The sequence below is a fragment of the Serinus canaria genome, chromosome 3, assembly GCF_022539315.1.
Source record: "Serinus canaria isolate serCan28SL12 chromosome 3, serCan2020, whole genome shotgun sequence".
In the NCBI taxonomy this organism is placed as follows: domain Eukaryota; kingdom Metazoa; phylum Chordata; class Aves; order Passeriformes; family Fringillidae; genus Serinus; species Serinus canaria.
This window is the reverse complement of record NC_066316.1, coordinates 54395780-54413775: the sequence shown is the minus strand read 5'-3', so window position 1 is coordinate 54413775 and position 17996 is coordinate 54395780. Positions and strand designations below refer to the sequence as shown.

The 17996-nt window shown below is 36.5% G+C and overlaps 1 protein-coding gene across 4 annotated transcripts in view; it reads left to right on the top strand.

Annotated features, from left to right (window-relative positions):
- SCAF8 (SR-related CTD associated factor 8) overlaps positions 1 to 17996 on the top strand; it is a 199760-nt gene that overhangs the window by 47234 nt on the left and 134530 nt on the right. For 3 of the 4 annotated variants that reach the window (XR_007777267.1, XR_007777268.1, XM_030235564.2), the window contains exons 17-20: positions 486 to 630; positions 1138 to 1218; positions 1805 to 2026; positions 2656 to 4372. Coding sequence is in view for 2 of the 4 variants with exons in the window: in XM_030235564.2 (XP_030091424.1) it covers positions 486 to 630; positions 1138 to 1218; positions 1805 to 2026; positions 2656 to 4358 (2151 nt within the window). In the remaining 2 variants the exon portion in view is untranslated. Of the gene's footprint in view, positions 1 to 485; positions 631 to 1137; positions 1219 to 1804; positions 2027 to 2655; positions 5049 to 17996 lie in introns of those variants that run through there. The other variant, XM_030235563.2, reaches the window with a different exon arrangement.

Here is a 17996-nt window from a genome sequence, read left to right as displayed (position 1 = left end):
ATAATTTTCAGGATTTCATCAGGATTATTAGCCTTATAATTATGCACTCAAAACTTAATTTTCCAGTACTGTTCTAAAATACCTAAGTTTTTCTAGACACTAGAATCACTGTTTTCAAAGTGCCTCCAAATTGCTACACTATTTATATTTTTCTTCCTTTTCTCTCTCTGCATTTCTGCATTCACCCCTCTGCAATAGGTATATTTTTATTCTTGAATAGACATAGTGCTAGACTGTATTTTTAGGTGTGTGAGAATGAAGTAAAGATAAAATAGGATTCTTCCAGTGTTCTTGTTTGTTCATAGTGTACCATTTCAGAATGCAATTTAATTCTTCAGCGTTTGAAATATATACAAAGCCTTTGGTACATGCTTGATGTCAATTGCATGCTTGATGTCAATTGCAGTTAGATCAGTTTATCCCTTTTAATGTCCTTGAATACTCTTAAATATTGAAGCTGCTTGTTTTTCTTTCCATGAAAAAAGATTCCAGTAGCTCCAGCTGTGCCTGCTGTTAGCTTGGTTCCACCTGCGTTTCCTGTCACAATGTCTGTCCCTCCTCCTGGTTATAGCCCAATTCCTCCTCCACCCTTCTTGAGAGCAAGTTTCAACCCTTCACAGCCACCTCCAGGTAAGTCAGTAAAAATGAAATGCAGTGTGTAATGAGCATAGGCATTAGTGCGCCTCTGTGTACATCAAAGTTTTCTGTCAGCTACTGGTTACTGTCTGAGTGAGTTGGCCATTGACTCCTAAATTATATACTAGGTTAAAATTACTTCTATCTAACTTGGTATTATTTTTACCAATGTATTCTGTTGAGAATAAGAATCACAGCTTTCTACCCTTGTGAAAAATTAAAAATTTAAAATTACTTAAAATTATTCTCTTTTCTTTTGAAAGGTTTGAAACTCTTGATTTTGTTCTTTGGATAATACTGGTAGATATCACTTAAAGATGGACCTGCAGATCATCTGTAGTGAAATGGGGTTGTTTTTGAAAACACTGTTGCATCTTCCTATTAATATGTTGTTTGCCAGTGTACAGTGGTACAACTTTTTGGGATAAATACTGTAGGCAGTCTTTTCTGCAAAAGTTTATTTGCTTTCCATGTAATAATTTGTCATTTTTTTCCATATAGGTTATATGCCTCCTCCAGTTCCACCTGTTGTCCCGCCACCTGTTGTCCCACCACCTGTAGTCCCACCAGTTGTTCCAACATGTAAGTTTGATTGCTCTAACAATTGTTTGTGTGTGATGAAAAGTTTACTTTGTTTATATGCTCCCTGTTATTTAATCAAAAGCAAGTTAATTCTGTGTTATGGGAAATAGAAACACAGAAGTTGTTGTTTAGCTGGTTTAAGCAGGCATTGAAAAAAGACTTAGAGAGCTTATAATGTAGACTGAAAAATTATACCTAACATGGAGTTAAGTTGTTAATTATTTGTATGCATTGTTCAATATTTGGACCTTTCTAACACATGTAGCTATTATTGGAATTATTTGGTCTTAGTCACTGAATAATATATAATAATTTATTTTAGTTTAGCATTCTAACTGTATTGATTTAACATTTAAAGATATGTTAGAATACTGATTGCTTAGGTTTGCCTGAAGCTCATGATCTCTAGAAAAAAAACCCTAAATACTACATTGCTGATTGAGGATAAAAAATTTATTATCAAAAAATGTACCAGGTAGGGTAATTAATTTTGCTTCTTCTGATTTATGAGCCTGACTTATACTAAACTAAATTTGAAGGTTTCACTATATGATTACTGTGATACACTTCTGTTATATCTCTACAGCTTTAGTACAGCCTCCATTACCAATTGCACAAGAGACAATGAAGGATGTTCCTTTTACTGGCCTTGTTCTACCAGTTGGCACAGTTACCAGCAATCTAGCTACTCCAACATTATCTGCTGGAAGTGTTTTTAATCCCCTGCCAATCAACAAACCAGAATCAGATGACAAAGGACCACATCTTACAGACCTTCAGATTTCTTCTAGTGAAAACAATAGATCTGGTAAGAAATGTTTTCATTATATGATATGATCCTGTACAGGAAGCATCATAGTCAGAGATTTTTGCAAATCATAGTCCATTGAGCTAGTAACTACAGAATAGGAAGTTTTGTGTTGGGTACGGTATCATTCTGACTTTATTTTGGGGAAGTGGTGAGAACCATCTTTGTCATCATCTGATCAATGACTTCTAGCAGTTTTTGCTCAAGTATGTTTTTCTCATAGTCTCAAGAATAAAGCTGAATCTGGAAACTCATCAGAAAACTTCTTAAAAATGCAGTTTGATTATACAAGTAGCAGTGGAAAAGGAGTAGGAGAGGGTGGGATAGCATAACATCTATAGAACTTCATCAAAGATTTTAATAGTTTCATTGCATAAATTGGGTGATGGCTTTGGGGATTGTTAATTTTAAGCTACTATATAGTCTTTACTATGTAGAGACATTCATTTCTGTGGTCTAATGTCTATGTATCATCAATGTGATTGAAATAATATATGTTAGTTATAGAAACTAGGACAGACGTGTCAGCAGTATCATCACTGCATGCATTACCTGAACATGGATTAAACTGCATTTTGTGTTAACACTGATATTTTTTGTTAATTGTTTTTCTTGTCACTTTGTTTCAGTGCAAAGTGATGTCTCGAGTACCTCTGGACTTGTTGGAGGAGTGCAGCCACCCAGTGTCTCAAGCAATTCTGGGCTTACTGGAGAAGGGCCACCATCCACTGCCTCAAGTAGCTCTGGGCTTGCAGGGGGAGTACAGCCACCCAGTGTTTCGAGCAGCTCTGGACTTGTAGGAGGAGTGCAACCACCAACTGTTTCCAGCAATTCTGGTCTTGCAGGAGGAATGCAGCTACCTGTTGTCTCCAGTAGCTCTTCTCTTGCTGGCGGGATTCAGCCAACTAATGCCTCAAGTAGCTCTGGACTTATGGCTGGAGTGCCACCACCAAATGTCTCAAGTAGCTCAGGGCTTCTAGCTGGAGTTCATCCACCTGGTGTCTCAAGCAGCCCTGGCCTTCTGACAGGAATGCAGCCACCCAGTGTGTCCAGCAGCTCAGGAGTTCTAGCAGGAGTACAGCCACCGAGTGTTTCAAGCAACTCCGGGCTTCTCATAATGCCACCACCCAATGTTTCAACTAGTTCTGGACTTATGGGAGTGCCACCACCAAATATTTCAAGTAATTCTGGACTTCTGGCAATGCAGCATCCAGCTGCAGTTCCCAACATGCCTCATTTAAATATCAGTAATCAAAGAATGCCAGGAATGCCTCTTATAGATATCCGTCCAGGCCTAATGCCCCATTCGCCTGGACCAAGGTTTCCTTTAATGCAGCCAGGCATGCCACCACAGCGTGCTATTCCTCCTCCTGCAATCCTTGATCCATCTCTTCACCCACCACCACCTCGAGGTCCTTTTCCTCCAGGAGATATTTTTAATCAAACAGAAAGACCTTTTGGAACACCGGGAAGACAAAATATCGATAACATTTCTAATCCAGAAAAAAGGCTACCACTTGGAGGTGATAACATTCAACAGGAGGGGGACAGAGATTATCGCTTTCCTCCAGTGGAAAACCGAGATAATCTTAACAGACCATCTCCAGTGGATGTCCGAGATTCTGTTGGACGACCACCAGTTGATCCAAGAGAAGGTATAGGAAGGCCTCCGGTAGATGGAAGAGAGCACTTTGCTAGACCACATATAGACATGAGAGAAAATTTTGGAAGACCAGGTTTAGATAACCTTGGCCGAAGAGAGCATTTTGGTTTCAATTCAGACAAGCACTGGGGACAGAGAGGAGATTATGATGAAAGAGAGCACCATGCCTTTCCTATTTATGGTGGCCCTAAAAGCTTCCATGAAGACAGAGAGCGGTTTCGGCATGTAAACTATAGGTTTGATAGTAGAAGTGGTCCCAGTTGGAATAGAGGATTTGAACAAGATGCTCACAGAGATTTTGATGACCGCAGAAGACCCTGGGAAAGACAGAGGGATAGGGATGACAGAGATTTTAATTTTTGCAGAGAAATTAATGGAAACAGGTTTGGAAGAGACAGAATGTCAAACAACTGGATCCCGCCTCCACATCCACGGGTTTTTGAATATTTTGATGGGGCCACTTCTCAACGCAAAGCTGATAATATGCCCCAGGTAAATGGTGAAAATACAGAGACAGAAAGTCAGCCACCAACTGCACAGGTGCAGGATGACCCAGAACTTTATGAAAAACTGACATCTTCTGTCGAGATAAACAAAGAGAAGAGTGACACAGAAGCTGATATAGAGAGTGAACCAGTGGTAGAAAGCACAGAAACTGAGGGGACATAATCATCACTCAGTAGGTAAAAGATACCTTTTGTAAAGTTGTCATCTCTCTGTAATAGATAAATGGCTGACTGGACCGTAGCAGTTCACTTTTGTCTGCCAGAATTAAGTTAATCTGATGTTCATGTTCATCTTTCACTTAAATAACTGTACAACTGACTTGTATAGAACACTGTTCTTAATTTGAACATGGTAGGTAAACGTTTTTTGCTTTGGGTTTTTTTTTTTAAATTTTATTTTATTTCTTTGGTAAAGCATAAACTTGCCCCCAATTGCTTTTAATTTCACAATGATAAATTAACAGCTTGTAAAACAAAGACTTCCTATGGAAGAAAATGGAATTTTTAGATACTACCCTTAGTTTGGCTATCTAAATTGTTATACTTGAAAACAGGTGCTGGTGTATCTTGTCCGTGTTTTTAGGCTGCTGCAGAATTTTAAAGTATAGATAAAGCTGTGATATTTTATGTTCCTACAATTCGGCAGAAAAAAAAATGGCCCATGTTACTTAAGGAGCATAACACAGAGATTAAAAGTGATTTTGTAAAATCTACACTATAGTCTCTGTTTTCTCTAAAGTAAGTGTTTGTGATTTGTTCCTCGTACTGCAGTGGGTTTAAAAAATGAAAAAATACATTTTAATGTTGGGTGCATTTTGTTTTTAGATGCCAATAAAGCATATTTGTTTGATAACAGTGTTTTAGGTATTGTATTTTTTTAAAAAAACCTGCAAGCTCTAAAAACTTGGAATAAGCTATGATATATGCTTAGCCAGTTGTTGCAAAAGGTTTATATTACTTTTGTAAAACCAATGCAACAGTTACATGTGCAAGAAGCATATGGTTTTTACATCAAAGATCATGCAGTCATATTAGTTTATGTAAATAACATGTATGTAAATATCTGTGTAAACTGTTTGTAGATACTACTTTTTCTGTGCGTGCCTGTGTATGTGCAAGCACTCACAGAAGACTATAGGCACTTCAATAAAATTGAAAAGAAACTAGGTTGTGAAAATTTGTCTTTCACCTTCTTTAGGTAGTAAGATAAAACTTATTTCACTGCAGTGCTGTCAAGCTTCTATTTATCTGCTCATGCTCATTGTTACAATGTTCTTACTACTTCTAGAAGGTGGAATGTATATACTGTAAGAAAATGCAGTAGTATTCCAGCTTACTTTTTAAAATGCAGATCTGCATGAAGCCAAAACTTAAATGAGCATTTGCGTTTTTTATTTTGTAATATATTTGGTGTTCTGGATAGATAGTGTTAGTGTTTGAGTACTCAGTGGTTAATTGATTTTAATGACTCAAAGCTCAGAAATGTTCCATTAAAAGTAAGCTGATGTTGGTCTAAAAACCCTACATGTTTTACAGAAATAAGAGTTGGGGGGTTATGTTTTGATGGAATAACATTGAAGTTGAACCTCTTTTTAAATTGTTGAGATGAATTGGCTGCTTAGGTAAATTAGTAGTGCTATTCTCTCCTGTTTCATCTGCTTTGCTGCTTGTGTATCCTTTCAATTGGAAAGGTTAAGCTTTAGGATGATGTCAGATTTTCAGTTTGTTCCATTTAAGTGCATTTCACCAACTTCTTTCAAAGTAAGTTTTGTTAAAATTCTGTGTCTGAAAGCACCCTTTCACTCAGTTTTAAGAAAGTTGTTTTCCTCTTGCATAATAAGATAATAAGGGTAGATTCTCTTACATGAATGCCCCTTTGGTAAAAGAAACGTTTTTAGCTCAGATTAGACTTTTGATCTTCAACAATAAATCATTAGCATACAAGTTTTATTTCCCTTTCTGCTTCCCTCAAAGGGGTGAAAGTATGAAAACATCACATGAGTGTAAAGCACTAGCATGCCTTTGAACCTAGAAGCAAGTTATTAGTGTGTGTAGTCCTCTTCCTCTGGACGGTGGGGTATTTTTTCATGCTGTGTCATGGTTCAATTTTTCAGTTACAGGGACTTGTATTCTGGATAGTAAACAGACAGCTTAATGAAGGTAGCCCTTTGAAAGAGTGGACTTGAATAAATTATTATCTATTGTGCAAGTAGTAGTCATTAGATATGCATTAAATAACCACTGCTTTGTAATGGACCTTGCTGATGTGTTTATTACCAGAACGTGTCTTGGGAGCTGAGATGAACAATGGTGAAGGTAAATGTATTGTCACGGGCAGTGTCTGGCTCAAAGAGCTTGACCGATGCTGCTGCACCAGCTACCCGTAGTGTTCTGGCCAGGCAGATTGGATTGTGTGAAAGCCCAAAAGCACAAAACAGCTCTAAGGATATTTTATGAACTTAAGGGGTTATATTTCATTTTAATATGTTAGGTCTGAAAAGGTTTCAGTCATAGGCCACAGAAATAAATACTCAAAATCAAACACATATTGGCAGTAGCTTTACTTTTTAAACATTTTTGTTAAAAACCTCCTGAAAACTAGAAGTTAATCTGTTGTTCTTCTAAACTGGGACTGGCAATGTGCCAAGTTATTCATAGTGTGAAGATTTAGGTAAATTGCCAGGTGACAGTTGTTAAACAATTTGGTTGGTAGTTGTATAGAACAATGCATTTAATGAATCTATTATCTTTGTTAATATCTTTCAAACATTAATAAATTGGCTACTGTACATATGTGTTACACCATCAATTTCTAAATGCTGTATTTTTTGTAGAATAAAAGGTTGTTGTACAGTCTTCAGTTGCATTATGTTTACAGCTAGAACTGTTCTATTCTTATTTAAATAATGTAGCATGCAGATATGTATTACCAAAATATAGCCATATTTAGAAACTTGAAGGGACTTCATATAAGTGAAACACTCTGGTTCCTTTATCTTGCCAGTAGGAAGTTTTAAATATTTCAGAGCTGGAGTGAAGACTTTCCTTTTTTATTGTAGATTAAGCCATCATAAGCCAATGTGTGCACTAAAAGGAACTGTCCTGACACCCAGACCAATTCTTTGATGTGATTCATGGGAGTGACTATTAATTTTTGCTTTTGCAAAGGAGAGAGTGAGATTGGGACAGAAGGAAGATGAGGCCCAGGCATTGGGGTAGCAGTTCTGGCCTACACCGGTTTAAAGCTTGCTGTAGTGATGAAAGGTTGTGGGTTCTAGCAACTGAAGAAGCTGATGTATGATTCACATAAGTAACAGATAGATTGAAAAATATTTCAGGTAGCTTTGCAGGCAACACATTGTATTAAGTCATTCACATTTACTTGAAAACCATATGCATCCATAGGATGTTTGATGTACTTGCCTTTTTAAACAGGCTGTGGTTCTTTCACTGTAGTGCATTTGAGTAGAGCACCATATCCATAAAGGTGAAATGTAGCCTTTTTTTGCTATAAAGACGTGATTTCTTTGCTGAAACCTTTTCCTGTGAAGTACTGGTATGCTTTCTTTGTATGTGTGGTACTTCCTTTTTGTTATAGACTTAAGGGAATATATTCTGTTAGATTCCTTTGCTTCAGTAGAGCTCTGTAACATACCAAGAGCCACTTAAGTGATTTAAACAACTTTATGAAGTTAAAGAACTTTTAGCCTGAGTAAGTCAAGATGGGAGTACTGTAATCAAACCTGTAGTGAGGCATGCACAGGCATTCCTTAAGCACAGTTGGAAAAGATAAAATAAACTTACATATAGAAGGTGTTTATAAGATAAGCCAGTTTATTACAGAAGTCTCTGAATATACAATTTGAGCAGTTTTGACCATGTGCAAGGATATTTTCTGCTGGTCAAACTGAAAGTACTCTTGACTTTTTTCCTCACATCTTTGACTCACATCTTTGGGTAATTTGATTTGAAACTGATAAAAATGGATTCTAAATTTCATTCTCTGTCTTTTCAGTAATGGTGTCTTTTAGTTGCTTGATAATGGAAGAGCTAAATAGTCAGAATCATTGAATGGTTTGGGTTGAAAGGGACCTTAAAGATCATCTAGTTCCAACTCCCATGCCATGCCACCAGGCTGTTCAAAACTGCATCCAGCCTGGCCTTGAACACTTCCAGGGATGGGGCATCCATAACTTCTCTGGGCAACCTGTTCTAGTGCCTCACCACTCTCACAGTAAAGAATTTCTATCTAATATAAGTCTGCTGTACATCAGTTTAAAGCCATTGCCCTTTGTTCTTTGCTCTTGTAAAAAGTCATACTCCAGCTTTATAATTTTAAAACCTATTCAGAATATCAGGAGTCATCAAGAGTAACTGGACAAATTTTTGTTATTAATTCATGTTATTAAAGAACATTTCCCTTTTTTGTTCTTGTTGATTCAGGTAATTAAAGGATCTTTCTTTCCCTGTTGTAGCATCTACTGCTGATTCTTTTGAATTTTGCAGTCATCAGATTTTTCTTTCAACTTCATTTCCACAAGTAGGCATGCACTGTGAAGCCATTTACTGGTGTAGATGAGAGATTGTTTTAAGAGGCATAAAGGCAGGATGTTATTTTATTTTAATTTGAAACTGTTTATTTGAATAAGAATGGCAAAAGTATCTTTCCTTAATTGTAACTAGTCTTACATTTTCCCTTGAAGGGCTGTCACAGTGATGTTTTTAACTTAATTGGTATGAGTTTTTTGGGTGCACAATAAGCATAATTCAAGTAGTGTGTGTACTTGATATTTCATAGTCAAGAAAAGCCAAGTAGAACTACTAAAAAGAAAATTCATGACATCTCTTTGAGTAATAATTTACATATCTGAAAAGTGATTCTTGTTAGTGATGAGAGTTTCTTAATAGGGTTTTTCTTGAAGTTGGTAAGCTGTAAAATTGTATTTGCCATTATTTTATTCCTATCTTGCAAGAACTTGATGAAAAGAGGGTGTCTCATTGAATATCCTACTCTTAATATCTTTTAGATGGTCTGCTACCAAAGATTAGAGGAGGCAATTCTAGCAGTCTAAGCACTCTTACAAATGAAGAGGTTCTTAAGATATATTACACAGTTACAGATGAATGTGTTTTTTCTCTCCAAGAGTTTAAAGTGCACATTTCAGCACTTGCATACTAACAGTGATATTAGTTGTATCACTGGTTTACTAATCTTATTCTCTACTCTGTCATTTTTCGTTTAAAGCTAAGTCACTAGTGCAAATTTTAAATTTTCTTATCTAATGAAATCATACTAAAGCCCTCAGACAAAGGACTGTTTTGTGCTTTGCAAAAAAACAGTATGGTCAGAGAGCATTGTCACTTGTAAATGAGCTAGTTGAAATTTTTTTAAAATTTTTTTATGTTTTAATGCTACAAAATTCCTCTTGAATGATTTTCTGTATGCATATCTGTTTCATAATGGATATGTGTTCACATTAGTTTGTGTTAAGGTTTCTGTTGAAATGCAGAAGAATAGATTCTTTAAAGCAGATGATTTGGTGTTTCTGAAACACTTCACAGGTAACTTCACAGCCATATCGATTTGCATACCAGAACATACAGCTGTGTGCAAGCCAGTGCAAGAAACCCTTACTAGATGAATAGGTGAAGAGTGTTAAATGGATCTAGAATTGTTAACTTAGATGTAGGTCAGTAGGAGTCATCTAAGCCATAGTTGCAGGGACTTTGGATCTGAATGTCACTTCCACACTAAATAGAGATCATGTTGAAAGTAAAGTAGCTTTTTCTTGACAACAGCAGGAATTAAGTAGAAATAAAGTGTATTTCAGTGTATAAAGTCCTTTCTGAAAATGCATACACCCTCATCTAGTCAATGAAAGCTCTGTCACTGCCGCCTCAGCTGATCAAGGGAAAAAGTATTTTGGATTTATGCTGTTTCTGAGGTAACCACATCTCATTCAGCAATGCAGTGAAATGCAGTTTTAAGTGTGCCTTAAGTTTGTTCTTTTGAAGAGGACACCTATTTCAAACTTCAGACAAAAATGTAGAGAAAATCAATAAATTTTTTGTCTGTAGAATTTGAAATGTAATTTTGGGTTCAGTGATTTTCTTCCAGAAAATCTTTGTCATTTCAGTTGTGCAAATACATAAATAGTAAGTGTACACTCAACTTTAAAAATGTTTACTGAAAGTTGCGCAGATTTGTCCAGTTCATTTTTTTTCCCACATGCTTGCATCACATTATTTTGTCAAGTGGTTCTATCACAGAATTCCTCTTACAGTAAGTTAGAAATACCTTTGAATTATGTCATTCAGTTGCATAACTGAGTTGTTTAAACCTAGGACAACCATAAGTCTTTATCTTGAACCTCATGGATCTTTTATGCAGTATGACTACCAACACAGGTAATTCACTGTTGAGGACCCTAGTGGTAAAGCTGTCTGTGATTAAAATTAAAATACTGACAGCAAATTGAAATGTTTGCTGATTGTTTTGGGATTTTGCTGTTTATTAAAAGCAAAATAATGGCATCTCTCAAATTCCATGTTGATTAGAAAACACTGTATTAAAACTATGAACTTGGAGGGCTGAAGTTCTCTGAATTGATAAAATGAGTGAGGCACCCATTATTTTTGTTGGAATGTAAAACTTTCAAGTGATGAGGATAAAATATTATTTTTACAAAATATTGAAGTGTAATTTTTGTGTGCATACTGCTGGTAGTTTCTGTGTGTACACTTCACACATGCATTGTTCCTGCAATCCTTATTTCATGATCAGAAGCACTGTGGAAAACAGGAAAGTGGCATGACATAGCATATTCTGGCCCACACCAAAAATACTGTACAGAGTGGATCTATATGTAAACCACTGGACAGATGGTGGTTTTTCAGCAGCAATAGCTTGTTAGCCCAATTTGAAATGAGAAAAAAATACAGCTAGAAGGCATGAATAATTTTTTTCTTTTTTTAGATTCAGTAGAAGTTAATGTGTGCATTTTGATTAAATATTTACTAATTAACAAGCAAGCAAGCACCCAAAGATTTTAAATACTCCTGAGCATTTTTCTTAGTATTGCTCATACCTCAGTTAAAAATGAACACGTCCCTGCCCTGTCCAAACAACAAAAGACCCCCCCCACAAAACTCAGGTAGGTGTCAATATTTGTTAGCTTACAAGGTTCTTGGAGGTACAACTTGACACAGATGTTCTTATGTTTGGGTATCTTTAAATAGTAAATACTTTAGAATCCAGCCAAAAGCATGATGAAGAACTATATCACTTGCAGGGAATGTGCTAAACTGAAGTTTTGGTGCAAAATCCAAGATTATTTTGTTCTTTCTTTGTGTTATCTCCTAGTCCAAATACTGCCCTTGTTCAGGGTTCCACTCTGAATGCTGATTAGAGGATGTTCTGATTAATGCCTGTGTTACCTGTTCAATAATTAATACGTTCTATGTATTGCATCACTGTGATACAGACACTAGTGAGAAGTTGGGAGTGATGCTGTTTAAGGCAAAGCTATCACAGAAAAAAAAAGGGAGATGACCAAATTGTGTGAACCACCAGTCTCAAACATCGCTATTGAATGTCTGCTTAGTACAGAGATAATTACTGATTTCTTGTAATTATCTCAGTTGCTGTAAGGGTGCATTTCACAATAGTATCCCAGTTTGACAAGTTCTGGCTGCAGCATCTTTTGCATTCTGCTATCTGCAGAATGATTTCTTGATTAAAGTTGTTACATTCTTTCATGTTATTGCTAGAGAATTTAAAATAATGCTGCTTTAGTCTAAACCAGTATGTGTTACACAGCCTCACTTGTTTACCAGTGGGACATGACTGTTTCATTATGTCCAGGATTTCAAACTCTGTTTTGGGTGTCTCAGTTTCTTTTTTAGGGGCTTTTAGAACAGCAGGTGATAGAAGTTTATATGGTTCTAATTGCCTTGATTTTTCTACTGCTTTTAACACAAAGGCTTCTAGGGGATAACTTTTTGTCCCCTTTCAGACTCTCTTTCCTGTGCAAGTATTTATGAGCAGGCAACCCTAGTAAAGATTTTATTGGGATTCTAAGAGTGTGATGGAATAGATTGTATAAAATATTTGAAAAAAATTGCAAGCACTATACTTGTCTAGTCCTGTGCTAGAAAATTCATAGAGTTCATAGAGAAAGAAAGAAAGCAAATTAAAGCTACTTAACTGCACTGGTCATATTCTGGCTCTCCCAAGATGACTGTACTTTCTAAGTAGATCTCTTCACTGTAGCACGTAGAGCATCCCTTTAATACATGGTCACTGTTCTTTGTTCGAAATCCATGATGTCCTCCAGCTTTCTTTTCTTCATCTGCATACTGCTTTTTTTGAAAGCTTATGTTTTATTTAAATAGTTTTTTTTTTCTTCAAAGGATTTTGAAAAATGAATGTGCTAGGTTAATAAAGTTTTCTTATTTCATTTTAGAATGTGTTGCTTAACTCTCCTCAATAAATTTCCTTCTCCATGAAAAGTTCTTATATTTCTGTATTAACCAGAATAGAAGTAATGAATGACATGTAAAAAAAAAAAAAAGAGAGAAATAAAAATTTTATTCAAAATTACATAAATTTGTCATGAAAGTCTGGTTCTAGCATGTTCAAGAATGTAACTAAAATGGCATTTTTCACATGTCCTAGCACATTATCCTGTCTCTAATATGCAACTTGAAAATTTGTGCACAATCCTGCAGCCTCAGGAGCTGTCCCATGCAACTTGTGCATAGTAGTGAATACCAAAGTCTTGATTTTTCCTTTTCCATTCCTCTCCTTGTCCCCAGCTATTTCAATTATTCTTACTCAGAGTGAAGAAATTTAAGCAACCAACAGACTGGCTGAAAGCTATGAAGAATTTCACTTTTCCAGCTTGGAGAATGAATTTGTTCTATTTGTCTCTCATCTTGATACATTAAAATAGACAGACATAAGTCCAAAAGGAGCAAATTGTGACAGCAATTCTGTAAATATTTCTAGCATTTTTAGGGTTAAAAAGCCTGCTAAAGAACTGGAAAGATTTTAATTAGTGGGCTGTTTTACTTAAAGATTATATTTTCTTAGTGGCCCTTCTCAAGAAATTTTATCATTATTCTTTTGTCTCACCTTTTTTTTTTTTCCCCCCCAAAACTGGGTCCTATTAAGCATCCTAGAATGCAGCTTTGAAATTACACATCTTGTCTTACAGTAACAGTCTAGCATTGACTTGAGCTACATACCCCAAAACATGCAATACGTTAAATGTATTATTGTGGAACTATCAATGTGTTTATATATCCATCTTACAGAAGCTTATGGAAAGCTTAGCTGGAGAATTTACAGTCTACACTGTGGAAGGAAACACAGACTTCAGTATTTACTCTTCCTTTTGCCCTGCATGCTACACTTAAGGTCTTCCTACAGCTGATACAGATTTGTTTTGTCTTCCATCTTTGTCATGTCAAAGGAGTTAGACATGGGAATGTTCACATACAGATTTTACTGCGCATCATCTCTGAAAATCAGTTGAATATTTAAAAATCTAAATATTTAGTTGGTGTTTTAACTCTAGCTTGCTATGAAACATTTGGTTGGTTGCACCATATATTTTACACTATTTGGTGTCTTATTTATTTAAAGTAAAGCAAAACAAAATATTGTTGCATATATAAGAAAAGTTCAGTCTTCTTGGTGGTTGATTTTGTTATGAGAGTATACAAGGTTCCCAGTCTTATACTACAGAAAATGATGTGCTGATGAACTGTGAAAGGCAAAACCTTAAGTACCCTGACACTTGGCTAGAAAAATACCAACCACAACCTTTCATCTCAGGCTGTGAGGTAGCACGGGGAGTGCAAATATGACCAGGCAAACTGCTGTGTTTTGCCAGGTGCACAGGCTTGAGAGTGGAATATTGAGCCTTACAGACACAAGGCCCCTGCTCATCCAGGGATTAAGATTATCTTTTCTACCTGAGCCACAAGCCACAACAGTGGTATTACTAGAGCAGTCTTAGGAGAAGTATTTAAAGTTAGTATGTTTTTCAAGATAATAATTACTGCCAAATCAGGCTTGTAAACCAGGGGCTCTACTTGAAGGGAACCCAGTTACAAGCAAGAAAGATGATAAAACCACTGTAGGTGCTTGTTTGGATTCTTCTGGAGCAGAATTGTATCTGAAGATACTATAGGCAGGTGGTTCCTACTTCAAGGTCTCATTTGCTGGGAAAAAGCCAAAAGTTAATTCTGAAACTTCTTGTGGTTCTGACTTTCCAAAATACCCTCAGTAGGGTGATACCTCAAATACACCTTACATCTGCATGTGTTTTCCCATTCCTCAAGTAATCTTGACCATGCTAGGTAACTGCCAGCACAAACATATTGCATCTCATGATCATCACTGCTCCTAACAAGGGTGTTCTTGGGTCTCCTCCTGTGCCCTTTTGAATCCTTCAGATGCCCTTGTTAGCCATTTCTAAAGACATTGAAATAGGAAATTCAGTGTTTTTCTTTAGGAACAAAACCTCTACTGGAGTAATGAAATACTTCCCCAGTTTTTATTTTCACCCTGATTTCTTTGGCAAAAGCACTTCAAAGTGAGCATTTCAAAGCTGCTTATTATATTATGGTTTCCAGTGTCTTCAGTCTGAAAGTGAAATTTTGATGGGTTTTGAAGGAACAGTTTCTATGTACTCTTACTGTTCCTCTGTATTTTTCCTGCCTACACAGAGCAGTGTTGTCTAGCCAGCCACTGCAGCCTATTTCCTCACCTTCTTAAGAGAGGAAGTCCAGTGTGTCCCCATAATATATTGACACTTTCTGCAAAGGGCATTTTCTCAGGCTGTGTGCAGCAAGAGGAGCATGCAAAAAGAAAAGTCTGCCTTTCCAGGACACCTTATCCAATTTTTGAACCCTGCTTTGCAACAAGTCTCTGGATTTAGGAAGACGAGAATAGCAGCTGAATGAGTTGCTCCCCTGATTATTTATCATCTGTGCTGGTGCTCAGGGGCCTTACATGAATTGCAGGGTCAGCAGCTGGTTGTGCCTTTTGTGAAGGGTGGCCACTTCTGCTGTGTTTGTTCTGAGCACTTGAAATACCAAGCAGAGCCCTGAGCTCTACTGGCACCTGTGTGGTACAGGAGTTCCTAGGTCTTGTCTGTGACACATGGCAAATGCTCCCTTTCACTTGTGCCTTTTTCTGTTGCTTCCTTGAGAACACTTTTGCTTCTCCACTATGTAATTCTCTTCTGCCTAAAATAGAGCTTGATGAGTGTGAAAGTGGTGAGAGGAGTTCATACACCTGCTTATGGATATGGTGAGGATCCTGTACTCTGCATCAGAGTGCCATTAAATTTGTTGCTTTCCAGTGGTGAAAAATTTAACAAATGTTTCTTGGATCATGCTATTTCTATAAAACAATATATTTTCTGGCTGTATAGACTGCGGAATAAGAAATTTGAATTGGTTTCTTTTTATTCTTTTACCTTTTATCTTTATGTTTTGTATCCTGTGTACCTGTACGTTGATTCTGTGTACAGTGTGCTCCTTGGCAAAATGCATTAGTACTCTATCAACCTTCTTCTCAAAAAACTTATGTTTTTTTCCATCTGAATGTATCAAAACCTAATGGACTTAGAGGAGGATGCAAAAATGAGCAGCCAAACAGCACAGGAACTGGGAAATCTCTTGCAGTAGGACTGAGGAATGGATTGCGGGCAAGAAAAGGAGAGGTCTTTGAAGCTCAGTCATCTTACCTGTGGTTATTGATATTTTATTCTGCATTCTACAATGCTGAACACCTTTGTAACCAAATCCATAGGATGTAGCAAGTTATCAAGTGTCAGAGTATCATAGGATTTTTCTTCGGAGAGAACCTCTTTTTGTGAAAATTTAACTGTATGGCAAGGGTGCCATACCTTCTTACAAGGGTGCAAATGTTGCATTTGAAAATTTTTCTAAGCACTTGCTGATTTTGTTACTGATGCAACAAACCTGAGATTTTATATTCCTTTCTTTAATTGATTGAGAATGAGAATTTTAATTTGATTGAGAATGGTTTTAGAAGTGTCCGCACTGACCAAAGGGAGATTACTGTGGTTTTGAAGAACTGTGAAACTGAAGGATTTATGAGGGATGTTAAGTGAATTTACTGGGATTTACATATGTTTTCACTTGCTTATAATGTAGAATTGGTACCTAACTAGCTGGCTGCTGCTGAGAGTTAACACTGTTATACTTTGGTATTTTGTTCTGTTTTTGGTGACTTCAAACATGTAATAGTTTTGTTTATGTCAGCTTTGCAGACCATGAAGGGTCAAGTGTAACCCTGTCACTACTCAGGCCTGAGTCTTGTAAACTAAGGAGAAATTATTATTAGTATTTTATTATTATTATTATTATTATTATTATTATTATTATTATTATTATTATTATTATTATTATTATTATTATTATTATTACTAGCCATGATTCTGATAAAAGTTATGTTACAGCGGAAAAAAGTGATTTTCAGTGCAAGAAATTCTGAATGCTTTGTTTATGAGAGTAGGATGTCTTTCTTAGTTTGATAGAAACTATAAGGAGAAACAGCTAAGATAGCTGAGTTAAAACCTAAAAAGTTCTGGAGGTATTTATTTCTTTAAATTTTTGAAGGACATTCTGATCCCTCTTTTTTTACTCTTGTTTGTAGTTAAGATGTTTTTTCTACCCTGGATTTCACTCGCACTTCATTATATTTATTTCCTAAGCCTGGTGACTTGCTGCTGTGACACCAGCAGAGGGTGCCCAGCTCATGCATAGTAGTTGCTGTTTCTTCCCAGCCCACTGTGGTGGGGCCCTATGGAAATCAGAGAGCTGCTGCCTTAAGCCCTGTACAGATGGAGTGCTGTGTATCTTCAGTACAATTCTCAGAGTCATTCAGTCTTGTGCCTCAGTGCACTGCTTTCTGTACAATTCCTGTGTGTACATGCTCACTGGGGTAGTTTTCACCCTCTGATGTACCCTCTGTTGTACACTAGTTGTATTTTGTATTTCAGTTTTTTCATGTTGATTTGTACTTGGTGCATTAAGAGGAAGCCAGAGGTTTAGTCTTACAATGTTGAAATGTGAAAGGAAATCCCAGAAAGCTACAGATTTTCATGTGATAACCTTCTTCATGAGTGACTAATTCCTTATTCATCTCTTTATAAAGATCTTTCCTGGTTCTTCTCTGAAGTTTTCATTTCTTTTTTTTTCTCCCCATACTACAGGGAATATCTTTTCCCTCTGTTCAAGAACATTGTAATTGTAGTATTCTCTGCAGGTACAGAGTGTGGATTAAATTATGTTCTTTACTGTGAATTATAGGAAGGAAGTAAAGGCAAATCTGGCTTTATTTTGGGGCTTGTACAGTATAAATACCCTTTCAGTTTTTACATGGACATGAGGTTTTTCAAACACAGATTCAATAAGCTGTTTTTAAAAACCACTGCTTAAAAAGAAAACAAGTTAATAGGTTTTTTCATTGCATCTGATAACAGAAAATCTATTTTGTCCCAAACAGTAGGAAAGAGGCTTTTTTTGAGTTTTATTTATATCAGCAAAGAAAGAAACATCTGTAAGTCCTTTTTCTGATGTTAGAATCGGTTGTGTGAAGAAGGATCAAAGAGTGATTTTCACATCTCAATACCCAGATTTGATCCCATAGAAGTTAAGCTGTTTCATTGCTGCTTGAATTACCTTTATTAGCATAGCACAGTAGGTCCAGCACAAAACTCTGGCCAGGTCTCCCTGTGTGTGGAGCCAAGGGCAGCAT